At 46.4% G+C, this 13139-nt stretch overlaps 1 protein-coding gene across 1 annotated transcript; it reads left to right on the top strand.

The window, feature by feature from the left end:
- Window positions 1-460: 460 nt before the first annotated feature.
- On the top strand, window positions 461-12923 carry GOT1L1 (glutamic-oxaloacetic transaminase 1 like 1). The gene is made up of 9 exons (XM_075555751.1): window positions 461-575; window positions 5937-6118; window positions 7601-7712; window positions 9000-9109; window positions 9321-9413; window positions 9533-9683; window positions 10165-10330; window positions 11399-11541; window positions 11804-12923. The coding sequence occupies exons 1-9, from the start codon at window positions 461-463 to the stop codon at window positions 11965-11967; spliced, it is 1236 nt and encodes a 411-aa protein (XP_075411866.1). The 3' UTR covers window positions 11968-12923.
- Window positions 12924-13139: the final 216 nt, after the last annotated feature.

Genomic DNA, 13139 nt, shown 5'->3' on the forward strand with positions numbered 1-13139 from the left:
CTCCACACGTGTTGCTGCATGGTCTGAGGTTTTCAAGGCATGGAGGAGTCCTTACCTGGACCACTGACTTACCTCAGATCCTTGAGGGGTGGCGGTACTATTTTGAACTAGAGGATTTGGGACTAGAGAGCAGACTGCAGTGAGTGTCTGGGAATCCCGAATCCTCTACCCCAGCCTCCCCCTGCCCATTCTCTCAGGGGATTCTCTTCAGTTGTTATAGAATGTTCTTGTGGCTCTTGAGAATTGAGGAGACAGAGTCGTGAGGTTCTGTTGCCCTGGTAACCAGTTTTCTGGAGTCTCTGCGTTGGAGTTGCCAAGGTTCTGAGAAGAGGCAAGCTTGTTTGTCCCAAGGTTCTGAGAAGAATCAAGCTTGTTTGTCCTGGTCTTGGAGGAAAGACCCGGCAGAAGCGAGGCAGAAAAGGCAAAGCCATCATCTTGGTTCCGTTTTTTTACTGCAGCTATGCCCACCCTTTCAGTGTTCATGGACGTGCCCATGGCCCACAAGCTAGAAGGCCATTTGCTAAAGAGCTACAAACAAGATGGTAACCATGACAAGATGTTCCTGGCCTATAGAGGTAGCTGCCTAGTCTTTGTGGTGCACCACTGGTATTGTTCCTTACCATCGAGTGGGTTCCCTTGCAAGGGGACCCTGTCTTTGTGGAGTGGGAGTGCTCCTTAGGCATTTTAGGGATGTCACTTTTCAGAAACAGATTGCCAGACCTGTCTTCAGAGATGTCCCTGGCTGGGATCGAACCACCCACCTTCTTGCTGCTAGTCAAGCGCTTACTGTTTGCATAACTCAGAAACAAGACTTATTACACCTTATCCATCAAGTAAGTTGAGTGGAATTCCAGCTCATAGTGACCCTATTGGACACAGTAGAACCATCCCATAGTTTCCAAGGTGCCAGTCTTCCCAGAAGCAAACTGTCACATCTTTCTGCCCCAGCGCAGGTGATGAATTGGAACTGATGACCTTTCAGTTGGCAGTGGAGGACTCAACAACTGCTAGCACTCCGTAGTATATCTTGTTGTTGTTGTTGTTAGGCGCCATCCATCGAGTTGGTTCGAACCCATAGCAGCCCTGTGCACAGCGAACCGCTGCACAGTCATGTCCATCATCATCGTTCCTCTGCTGGAGTCCATTGCTGCAGACACTGTGTCAATTCATTGCTTGAGGGCCACCTTCTTTTTGGTTGCCCCTCCCCTTTGCCAAGCATGATGTCCTTCTCCGGGGGCTGGTTTCTCCTGACAGCACGTCCAAAGGGTGTGTGGCGAAGCCTTGCCATCCTTGTCCCTAAGATGCTCTCTGGTCCTACTTCCTCCACTTTGTCCTTTTAGCAGTCCATGGCACGTTTAATATTCTTCTCCAACACCACAAGTAAAATGCACCAATTCTTCTTCAGTCTTCCTTATTTAATGTACAACTTTCACCTGCATAAGAGGCCATTGAAAATAACATGGTCATAGTCCTCAAAATAACATCCTTGATTTTCAGTACCTTGAAGTCTGGGGCAGCAGATTTACCTGATGCAATTTATCTTTTGCTCTCTTGACTGCTGCTTCCATGAGCATTGATTGTGGATCCAAGCAAGATGAAATCCTTGACAACTTCAACCATTTCTCCATTTATGATGATATACCTATGGGTTCAGTTGTGAGGATTTTGGTCTCCTCTGCATTGAGTTGCAATCCAGACTGAAGGCTGCGACCCGGATCTTCATCAGCAAGTGCTTCAAGTCCTCCTCACTTTCAGCAAGCAAGGTTGTGTCATCTGCACACCATAGGTTGTAATAAGCCTTCCTCCAATCCTGATGCCACCTTCCTCTTTATTTTATTTTATTTCTTTAAACATTTTATTAGGGGCTCATACAACTCTTATCACAATCCATACATATACATATATCAATTTTATAAAGCACATCTGTACATTCTTTGCCCTAATCATTTTCTTTTTTTTCTCCTCTTTTCTTTTTTTACATTTTATTAGGGGCTCATACAACTCTTATCACAATCCATACATATACATACATCAATTGTATAAAGCACATCTGCACATTCCCTGCCCCAATCATTCTCAAAGCATTTGCTCTCCACTTAAGTCCTTTGCATCAGGTCCTCTTTTTTCCCCCCTCCCCCCTCCCTCTTGTGCCCTTGGTAATTTATACATCGTTATTTTGTCATATCTTGCCCTATCCGGAGTCTCCCTTCCCCCCCTTCTCTGCCGTCCATCTCCCAGGGAGGAGGTCACATGTGGATCCCTGTAATCAGTTCCCCCTTTCCAACCCACTCACCCTCCACTCTCCCAGCATCGCCCCTCACACCCTTGGTCCTGAAGGTATCATCCACCCTGGATTCCCTGTGCCTCCAGCCCCCATATGTACCAGTGTACAACCTCTGCCCTATCCAGCCCTGCAAGGTAGAATTCGGATCATGGTAGTTGGGGGGAGGAAGCATCCAGGATCTGGGGGAAAGCTGTGTTCTTCATCGGTGTTACATCGCATCCTGACTGACCCATCTCCTCTCCTAAACCCCTCTATGAGGGGATCTCCAGTGGCCGACACTTGGGCCTCGGGTCTCCACTCTGCACTTCCCCCTTCATTCAATATGGTATATATATATATATATATATATATATATATATATATATATATATATATATATATATATATATATATATATACATACACACATATATATACATATATATCTATTTTTTTGCATGATGCCTTATACCTGGTCCCTTTGGCACCTCGTGATCGCACTGGCTGGTGTGCTTCTTCCATGTGGGCTTTTTTGCTTCTGAGCTAGATGGCTGCTTGTTCACCTTCAAGCCTTTAAGACCCCAGACACTATCTCTTTTGATAGCCGGGCACCATCAGCTTTCTTCACCACATTAGCTTATGCACCCATTTGTCTTCAGCGATCCTATCATGGGCCACCTTCCTCTTTATATAATCCATCTTCTCTGACAATTTGCTCAGCACACAGATTGAATAAGTATGATGAGAGAATACAGCCCTGCCGTACACTTTTCCTGATTTTAAACCATGGAATAGTCCCTGTTCTGTTTACACAATTACCTCTTGATTCATGTACAAGTTCTGCAAGAGTAAAATGAAGTGTTCTGGAACCCCCATTCTTCTCCCTCAAATTTATTCATAGTTTGTTATGATCCACACAGTCAAATGCCTTTACATAGCCAATAAGACACAAGCAGACATCTATATTTCTGGTGTTCTCTGCTTTGAGCCAAGAACCATCCAACATCAGCAGTGACATCCCTTGTCCAAGTCCTCTTCTGACTCTTGCCGGAACCTCTGCAGGATGTCTTAACTACCCCTAAGAAAAGAAAGTCAGTCGTGGTAGGGGCGGCTCTGGGTGAGGGGTACCCCGCCCGCATGTGCCAGAGTAGATGTCCGCAATGGGGTTTTCTTTTTGAACGTTTCATTGTGCATGAGGATAAAGTTTACATAGTAGATGCATTTCCCAATCAATACTTCATGCACAAATTGTTCACTCCTTGTGATGAGTCCACACTCTCCCCTGGGTTCTCTGTTTCATTCATTGAACAAGTTGCCCTGTCTCTCCCTGCTTTCCCATTTTTGGTTTTGAGACAATACCTTTCAGTCTCACATCGTTGATTGTTCTAAGGGACACATTCATCTTGACCCAGCTGAAAGGTGGCCTCCAGGAGTGTCTTGAGTTTTAAGTTAGAAGGTTGACGTAGGGTAACAGTCTTGGTGATTCATCCAGTCTCTTTCTGTCTGATTTTTTTTTTAAGAGGAGGCTTTGGTTTGTGTGGGCTATTAGTTCTTGGAACTAATTGTTTCCTTGAACCTTTGGTTTTCTTTATTCTTTTTTGAGATCAGTAGTTGCTTATTAGATGGCTGCTTACATGTCTTTAAGACACCAGAGATAACTCTTCAGACGAGGATACAGAACATAATCTTTGTCAATGTTTTGCCAATTGGCATAGATGACCCTAGGGCTACTACGGTCCTTAGCCTTCCAAGTCAGTAAGGTTTTTTTCATTCTAAGTTAATGGCTTGATTTTTTTTTAGGATTTTTTGTTTTTTATTAAATACTTTTATTTGGGGTTCTTACGTCTCTTATCACAATCCATACATCCATCCATTGTGTCAAGCACATTTGCACATATGCTGTCATCATCATTTTCAAAGCATTTTCTTTCTACTTGAGTCCTTGATATCAGCTTCTCATTCCCCCCTTCCTCCCCTGCTTGCCCTCCCTCATGAACCCTTGATGAGTTATAGATTATTATTTTCATATAATACATCGCCCTCTGTCACCCTTCACCCACTCTTCCGTTGTTCATCCCCCTGGGAGGGGGTTATATGTTGATCCTTGTGATCGATTTCCCCTTTCTCCCCCTACCTTCCCCGAATCCTTCTGGTATCTCTATTTTCATTGTTGGCCCTGAGGGGTTTATCTATCCTGGATTCCCTGTGTTGCAGGCTCTTATCTGTAGCAGTGTGCAAGTTCTGGTCTAATCGATTTGTAAGGTAGAATTCACGTCATGATAGTGGGGGGAAGGAAGCGTTAAAGAACTAGAGGAAAGTTGTGTGCTTCATCGGTGCTATACTGCACCCTGACTGGCTCATCTCTTCCTTGTGACCCTTCTGTGAGGGGATGTCCAATTGTCTATAGATGGTCACTGGGTCTCCACTCCATGCCCCCTGCCCCATTCACATTGGGTATGATTTTGTTCTGGGTCTTAGATGCCTGATACCTGATCCCATCAACACCTCATAGTCACACAGGCTGGAGTGCTTCTTCCATGTGGGCTTTGTTGCTTCTCAGAGAGATGGCTGCTTGTTTACCTTCAAGCCTTTAAGACCCCATATTGTTGATTTTTCAGAGCTAAATCACCAGGATTTTCTGAGCTGCCTCTGGGTGGACTCAAAACTCCCAACATTTTGGTTAGCAGTCAAGCACCTTCTGTTACCACCACCTAGGGGCTAGTTGCTGTCCCGCCAAAGACACTGCCATCAAGGAGATTCTGCCTCTTTCTCCCGTGGAGCATCTGCTGGCTGTAAACCGCTGACCTTTTGATTAGCAGCCCGACATGAAACCACTATACCACCAGGGTTCTGAATGGTCCTAACAACAACAACAACAACAACAACAACAACAATTAACCAAACTCATTTCTATCAAGTTAACTCTGGCTCATAGTGACTTACAGGGCAGGGTAGAACTGCCCCTGTGAATTTCTGAGACTGTAACTTTTAAAAATGACTGTAACTTTAAGGGAGTAGGAAGCCAGTCTTTCTTCCATAGCTGTTCCTAAGAGGGCGATGTGATTACACTGCTGCGGGGGACAGGGAGGATGGCCCAACTCTTTGTACTTTTCTTGCTAACAAAAGTGCCCATGTTTGAGTGGGAGGAATGAGAGGAGAATGCCCCCCAAGTCCTTCTGGGCCCTCTGTCCTCCCCTGGGGACTTCCAGGCATGAGGCAATCACACCTGTCTTTCCCAGCTCTATGCTGTGGGGCCAGCTTGGGCACTGCACGTTCCTCAGCCTCTTCCTTTTCTCTCGCCCTTCTGTTCCTAAACTAAGAATGGCTTCCAAAATGAACCCTTCCGGTGTGCAGCCAGCGCTCACCACTGTGAACGTCAAATCCACCTGTGTTTTGTCTTATGTATCTACAACTTTCCCCTCACAGATAACTTTTGGTAAAATGGCCTAGGTTCATTGTGTCTGATAGAAAAAGCCAAGATTTCTACACACTCAACAGACCGCATGTTGCTTTTGAAAGAAAGAAAGGATATTGTCTTTTCATAGGCAACTTTTTCCAAGGCCCCAGAAACCCCAAACCCCGGGAAGCGAGGTTGTTTGTGGGACACCTGCAGAGCCCACACTCAAAGGCCCTGTGGCCAGGCTTCTGAGCTCCCCTGCACCTTCCCTCACAGTCTGCCTGAATGAAGACGGGCACCCATGGGTTTCTCCCGTGGTGAAAAAAATCCTACTGCAGATCGCACAGGACCCCTCCCTGAACTATGAGTACACGGACGGAATGGGCATGAAGTCGTTCATCCAAGCATCCTTGGAACTGCTCTTTGGGAGGCACAGCCAAGCCATTGTGGAGAACAGGGTAAGAAGGAGACCCTTCCATTCCTGGTCCGTCTCACTGGGGATGGAGATCTAGGGTTGGACCATCTTCAACCTGCAAGGGATCTTGGATGTCCTGTCCCCCCCGCCCCACCCCACCCCCAGTACTGACACAGGAGACAGCTGAGACCCACTGGGATCAGAACCCCAATCCATTTTCTTTTGCCCTTTTAAAGAAAGAATCATCGAATCTTGGGTGGTTCTATTATAACAGTGAAACCTGTGGGGACCGCCATCAGGTGCTGGGTCTCCCAGGTTTTGCACCTTTGACTGGGTGCATCTTACCACTTTTCTAGCACACCTTTTAATTTTTTTATTAAAGATCATTTTATTGGGGGCTCTTACAACTCTTGTTACAATCCACACGTCAATTGTATCAGACATATTTGTACATATGTTGCCATCGTTCTTTTCTAGACATTTACTTTCTGCTGAGCCCTTGGGGTCAGCTCCTCTTTTTCTCCTCTCCTCCCCCTTCATAGCCTCTTGATAGATTGTTATTATTTTCATAACTCATCTCACCTCGACCGCTGTCTCCCTTCCCCTCTGGTTTCTGTTGTTCTTCCCCCTGAAGAGGGGTGTATGGTTATGTGCCATTCATTACCATAGGTTCCCCCTTTCTCCCTTCCTCCCCCACTCTTCCCCCTACCCTTTTGGTATTGCTATTCCCATTCCTGCTCCTGAGCTCCATGTGTTGTGAGCTTTATTTTTGGCCTATACCTAGGTACATGCTCCCATCTGATCCAGAGTGGGCAGCAGCACTGGGGTCATGATGGGGGTGTGCGTGAGGAAACTTCAAGGAACTAGAGGTATATCGCACGATCTATCGGTGCTCTACTGCACCTTGATTGACTCATCCTTTCCCTGCAACCCCTCTGTGGGGGATGTCACATTGTTCACAGATGGACTTTGGGTCTCTCCTCCGGCCCCCCTCATTCTCACTCATTAGTAGAAAAAATTTGAATTTTCTTTCTCTGGCACAGCCTTCAGCTTTTGCAGGTTTTACTGTACTGTTATTATGTACATGTTACACATACACAGTTAACTGTATGCCTCAACATAACTTTTTAAAAACATAAAGATTCACCTTCTGAAGAACCAAGGTGCGATTTGTCAGGTGACATGGTCAGAAGTCTTCTAAGTCATAATTGGCAAGTCATCGGATTAGGCTATGGCCTGCATCTCTGATGTCAATAAGTTGCGGCATGAGTGCATGTATGAATGAGTGAGTGACTGGCATGAATCTTAGACCCCCTTCCCTTGGCGCTGTCCATGGTTCTGGAGGCAAGGGGCTTGAACACAGGCGTGGAGGGCGGGGGGGCTTGGTTATGCTGACTCCCCCTGAGGCTCTGAGAAGATCCTTGGCGTATTCATGCACTCTCCTGGGGCCATCATCTTTCTGACTGCGTCTTTCTCCTTACTCTCGCTAAGGCTTTATTTCTGTATGTCTATTTTTTGCTGGCAGGTAGGGGGTGTGCACACAGTAGGTGACAGTGGTGCCTTTCATCTTGGGGCCCGTTTTCTCAGAACTTGGCGTCGGGATTCCAAAGTCGTTTATATCGCCTCTTTTCAAAAAGGTAGGTTTTACTTAAGGTGGGGGGTGGAGGTGGGGAAGGGGTGGGGAGAGACAGAAGATCCTTCCTTTGGTTCTTTTCATGAAAAAAAAATTAGCGGACACTTATTAAGTCATAACTGGGACAATGACAAGACAACTGCCAAGATGTGTCATGCAGGCGAGAGAGCCATTCATACGAGGTCAAAATGGTGTCCAAGGGTTTGCTGATGGAGAGTTTTATAAAGGACATGGAGGTTACAAATGCTTGGCTGGTGGCAGATCAATATATCCCAGTCACAGGTGGGATTACTGAAGCAGGAGTGGGGTCATGACTGGGTCACATACATTGTGATAGAGGAGTGGACAAGCTTGGGTCTAGGGCACGGTCCACACCTGCTGCTCAGGAGCCACATGCTACTCTTTCAGTACGTACAGTGGCTCTGAAGTAAGATTGAAACTGAACATAAAGTAATCATCGTGTCCTTTGAAGGACACTATTCACATAATAGTGATTTCATTTGTTTGTTAAAAATGTACTTATGGTCTTCAAATAATTTCTACATTGTTGCGAGGGGCAGGATTGTCTCTTCCATCTCAAAAGTTTGCTGACCCCTGGTCTCAGGCCTTCCCCAGGGCAGTCAAGGCATGCGCCGTGACTATTTGACCCCGATACAATTGTCAAGACAGTTCCCAGCACTCTCCCGTCCCCCAAGGGATCCCTCCTCTCTCTGGGATGACCAGGAGGATTAAAGTAATCCATTTTCCAGTCCACTCCGTCTGAGGGCAAGACTCTCCCATCACAAGATTTTTTTTGGCTTTCATTGTCATCCATACCCTTCTGCAAACCAGGTGCTCAGAATTCACTTTCTAGTACAAATTTCTCCTCTGATCATGGATTTTATAATTTACAATCCTTGGACCACACAGGCTGGTGTGCTCTTTTCCATGTGGACTTAATGGAGAGCTCACCTCAATGACTGCTCATTTTATGGCAAACCTTTAAGATCCCAGACACCATTCTTTCTGATAGCTGGGCACCATCGGGTTTCTTCCCGACACTGCTGTAACACTCAGATTTTCAATGGTCACTTCATGGAGGCCAGTACTGGGCAGCCTACCCTTGTTGCTGATTCCACTCCATTTACAGTCTTCACTATTGTCCCTCTCCATTTCTATCACAAGAAAAATGGTGATCAAGCCAAGATTTGCTTGTCCTTGTCTGGTAATTATCCCATGTCAGCTGGGACCCTCCCCTTCTTCACTTCCCATGTACCAGTTGATGGGGGGGGGGGGGGCTATGTTCCTACAGCACTGCATGGACCCGTCTTCCAGGACATGGGCTTCACAGTTCATGAATACACCTTATGGGACCCCAAGCAGATGTGCATGGACCTCAACATACTCATCAATGTGATGAAGGTAGGAGTCACTCAGGAAATCCTCCCGAGACCTAGTCTCTGTCCTTAATTTCCTTCCTTTTCCCTCACCCCTCAAATTAGTCAAAGCCTGTTCTAGGCTTAGATTTGTCCAGCCTGGTAGTGGGCATCAACAGGCTTATCCTCCCAATGCCCTGGTGCCATCGCTTCTGCTTGGCAGTAGAGGGGCTTGAAGAGACTGTCTCTACCTGCAGCAGGCCCAACATGGCAGTATCTTTGCAATTGGGAACGTTGCAGACTTGAATTTGACTCAAAGTCAGTGGACCAAGTTGATGTCCACCATGAAGGTGAGCCCAGTCTCTCATCTTTCCTTCACCCCTCTGGCCACCCCCTCTTTCCAGTCAGTCTCATCCTTTTCTTGTCCCACTTGGAATACCATTTTATTTCCTCCTCTTTTCTCCTGCAGAGAAAGCAGATTTTCCCGTTTTTTGATGTTCCCAGTCAAGGTTTCTCCTCTGGTGACCCGAATGAGGACTGTAAAATCTTACGTTATTTTGTGACTGAAGGCTTTGAATTCTTCTGCAGCCAGTCTCTGTCCAAAAATTTTGGCATTTATGGTATGGTATGGGCATGAGCCAGAAGGAAACGGGTGGGCATGGTGCTAAAGTGGTGCCACACTCATGACGCCAAAGCTGTCTCTGGGGAGAACCAAGGACTCCAGAGAGAACCCCACAGAGGCAGAAGGTATGCTCGTTGAGCTAGAAGTTGGGTGATATGATGCTGCCCTAGTTCTGCTGCTAAAACCAGCCACTAAAACGGACTGTGGCTAAGTCATTTTGCCCCCTTTGGCCTCTTTTCCCTGAATTATAAGCTGAGGGAGCAAGACTCAGTGATTGGTCAAGTCCATGAGTCTTGCTTATGTTTGCTTGTTTTGAAGAACTGCTTCTAACAACTTCCTAGGGTCAGATGCAATCAGGCCTGGGCTAGGGGCTCCATCCATTCAACCTTCCGCAAGGTTGGAGGAAGAGCCCGTGACAGGGGAGGCCCGGGAAATAAAGGAGGAGACGGAAGGATGGGATGTCTGTCCCAATGCTGCAGATGAAGGCGTGGGCGTCCTGGTCGTGGTGACAGTCAACAACCAGTACCTGCAGCGCGTCCTCTCCCAGATGGTCAAATTTGCCAATGACCTGTGGTTTAACCCTCCCACGTTGGGGCCTCGTATCATCACCTCGATCCTCTGTAGTCCTTCTCTACAGGGAGAGTGGTAAGGCAAAAGGTGGGGGGCAGGAAGGGAAGAGCAGCACCTCTAGTTACCTAGCCTCCGACTAGTTCACAGGGTTGGGCTGGATGCTTCTCTGCCTACCCATAACTCACTTCCACCAAGTCAATGTCAACTCATAGATCTGTCCATAGGGTGGTAGAATTGCCTGCTGTGAGTTTCCAAAACTGTAACTCTATTTTTTAAAATCATTTTATTGGGGGCTCATATAACTCTTATCACAGTCCATACTGCCATCCATTGTGTAAAGTACACTTACACACCTGCTGCCATCATCATTCTCAAAACATTTGCCCTCCACCGAGCTCTTGGTATCGGCTCCTGACTGTACTCTTTACAGGGATAAAAAATTCCCTTTCCCCCCTCAACTCTTTATAGGCATAGAAAGCTTTGTCTTCTCTCTCAGAGTGGGAGGTGGTTTCAAACTGCTGACCTTATAGTTAGCAGCTCAACTTGTAACCACTCGCCTCTTTATTCCATTAATTCATCAGTTCTTTTGCCACCATTTACCAAGGGCCCTACTATATACTTAGCAGCCCCAGGGGTGCAAACCTTAAGCACTCACCTACCAGCTGAAAGGCCCTTGGAAAGCAGACCTGGTGATCTGCTTCCAAAAGGCCACAACCTAGAAAATTCTGTGGAACAGTTCGACAACTCTGTCTCTCCTGGGACCCCAACAAGTCAGAATGGACTCAATAGCAATGATCAACAACGGGCGAGAGCTACCCTATCTTGCGGGGTGTGGGTGATAGGTCATTCCTTTTGGATACAGATTCGTGGGGTTATTTGAATTCTTCCTGACTGAAGAGTATTGTAGAGAATCAGAGACTTGTTGCTGGAGCACAAAATTTCTTGTAGCCTTTGTGGCTTCCTTAAATTAATAGGAATCACCTGTACCTCTCTCTCCAATTCCAAACTATCCCAGAATCCGGACTTCAGGGCAAGCAGTCTGTTGGGGGTTTTGGAGGGCAAGAAGATTGGGATGGTTCTGAGAGCAGGGGAGGTGGGGGGGGTGTGCTCACACTCGCACATATTGTTGTCCTTCCTTGGCAGGAAGTACAGTCTAAAGAGGGTTGTAGAGAACATGATGTTGATCAAGGAAAAGGTGAAGGAGAAGCTCCGGCTGCTGGGAACCCCCGGCTCCTGGGATCACATCACTGACCAGAAGGGGACACACAGCTATCTTGGACTCAACTGTAAGTGTCTAAGAAAGGGGTGGCTCCTTCTTTTCTGACGCTGAGTCAGTCTCTAAGCATTAACCATCCCTGAGTAGGTGCCCAGTCCCTAGCTTTGCTCCAGTCTTTGGTTCTTTTCTGAAGAAAGTGTGACTGACTTAAAGATTCTTGGAACGCCCCCCCCCCCCCAATGCTGACGATCCCTACCCCTGCCATGAACTCTGGGTTAGAGGAGAGGAATGAGGTGGTCGCTGAGACTCTGCAATTCTTTCATTCTCACCAGCCCAGCAGTTGGAATACCTGGTCAAGAAGAAGCATATCTACATCCCCACGAATGGTCGGATTAACTTCACCTCCATTAATGCCAGCAACATAGATTACATCACCCAGAGCATCAATGAAGCTGTCCTCTTCACCATGGGCTCAGAGAAATTTCTTCAGAAGTAAATGACTGCTGGTTGGAATAGAAACTTTAGTGTTTGCCAATGTCCTGTGCTAATTATTCAGGCCTACATTTGTTTGGGCTTTTAACAACTCATTCTCTCTTCTTTACTTCATGGAGTATTGCCTGACCTCAGCCAAGAGACAAACAAACAAGGCCCAGAGAAGGCGTATCTACCTTCCTTGAACATCTCATATTTATTGAAAACCTATTGTGTTAAGATCCTGAATTAGGCACTGAAAAGAATTCACAAGACAAGTACAACCCAGTCCTCCGCCTATAGGAGGAAGAAGGCTATTTGGGAGATGGGTTTTATATAGCATTTCAAGTGTGAATGCAAAAAAGAAAAATAAGGTCACAAGAGATTATATAGACAGTAAGCATGCCAGAATTCTAGAAATTGAATATCCTCATCTGGGCCAGATTGGCTGGGGGAGATCTCTTGGAGTGGTTGGACTTGACTTGGATATTAGTAGATGAATAGAATTGGGTAAAGGGTGGAGTAGGCAGAAGAATGTCCTAGGCCATCCTGAGCAAGGGTCACTGGCATAATAATAAACAATGAATATTCATTGAGTAATAATGCATGAACTCTTCAAGCCCTCAGGATACTAAAAGGTATAAAATGTCTTTCCATGCCTATATTGTCTCCCGCTCTAGCTGGGGAGATACACTCTGTATGGTACAAAGGTAGGCAACCGTAAAAGATGACACATGACAAGTGCCAGGCGAGTGAGTCTTTCAGATAGGAGCAAAAGGGTTGGCCTGGTTGAAGTGGAGAGTGCATATGGAAAACTAGTTGAAAATAACATTGGGTAAGTCACAGGGGACCATCTTACAAGAGGGTCAAATACCAGTCTGAGGCTTTTGAATTTCTCAGTCTTTGGAAAGTCATGGAAATTTTTTACTGGAGAGTAATGTACCAGGTTCCGGGGCTGTGTGGCAAAAGGTTAACTCAGCAGGCCCGATTTTCCCAAATCCTACACACTCCAAAGGACTGGGCCCTTGACTGCTCCTGGGATATGACCTCTGAGCCCAGGGCATATCCTTCCTGATAAAAAGTGTCTTTGCACACTCGAGACCTTGGGACATGCAGTTTTACTTTGCCCTCTATGGGGCTGGACACTGAGCAGCTGACGTCTGCCATGTAGGTGCAGTGAAAAACTGCAGACACCAA

This window comes from Tenrec ecaudatus, chromosome 8 (genome assembly GCF_050624435.1).
Source record: "Tenrec ecaudatus isolate mTenEca1 chromosome 8, mTenEca1.hap1, whole genome shotgun sequence".
Classification (NCBI taxonomy): domain Eukaryota; kingdom Metazoa; phylum Chordata; class Mammalia; order Afrosoricida; family Tenrecidae; genus Tenrec; species Tenrec ecaudatus.

Coding starts and splice junctions, on each gene's coding strand:
- GOT1L1 (XM_075555751.1), top strand. CDS start 461: ATGCCCACCCTTTCAGTGTTCATGGACGTGCCCATGGCCCACAAGCTA. Junction 6,119..7,600: donor AAGCCATTGTGGAGAACAGG/GTAAGAAGGAGA, acceptor TTTTGCTGGCAG/GTAGGGGGTGTGCACACAGT. Junction 9,414..9,532: donor AGTTGATGTCCACCATGAAG/GTGAGCCCAGTC, acceptor TTTCTCCTGCAG/AGAAAGCAGATTTTCCCGTT.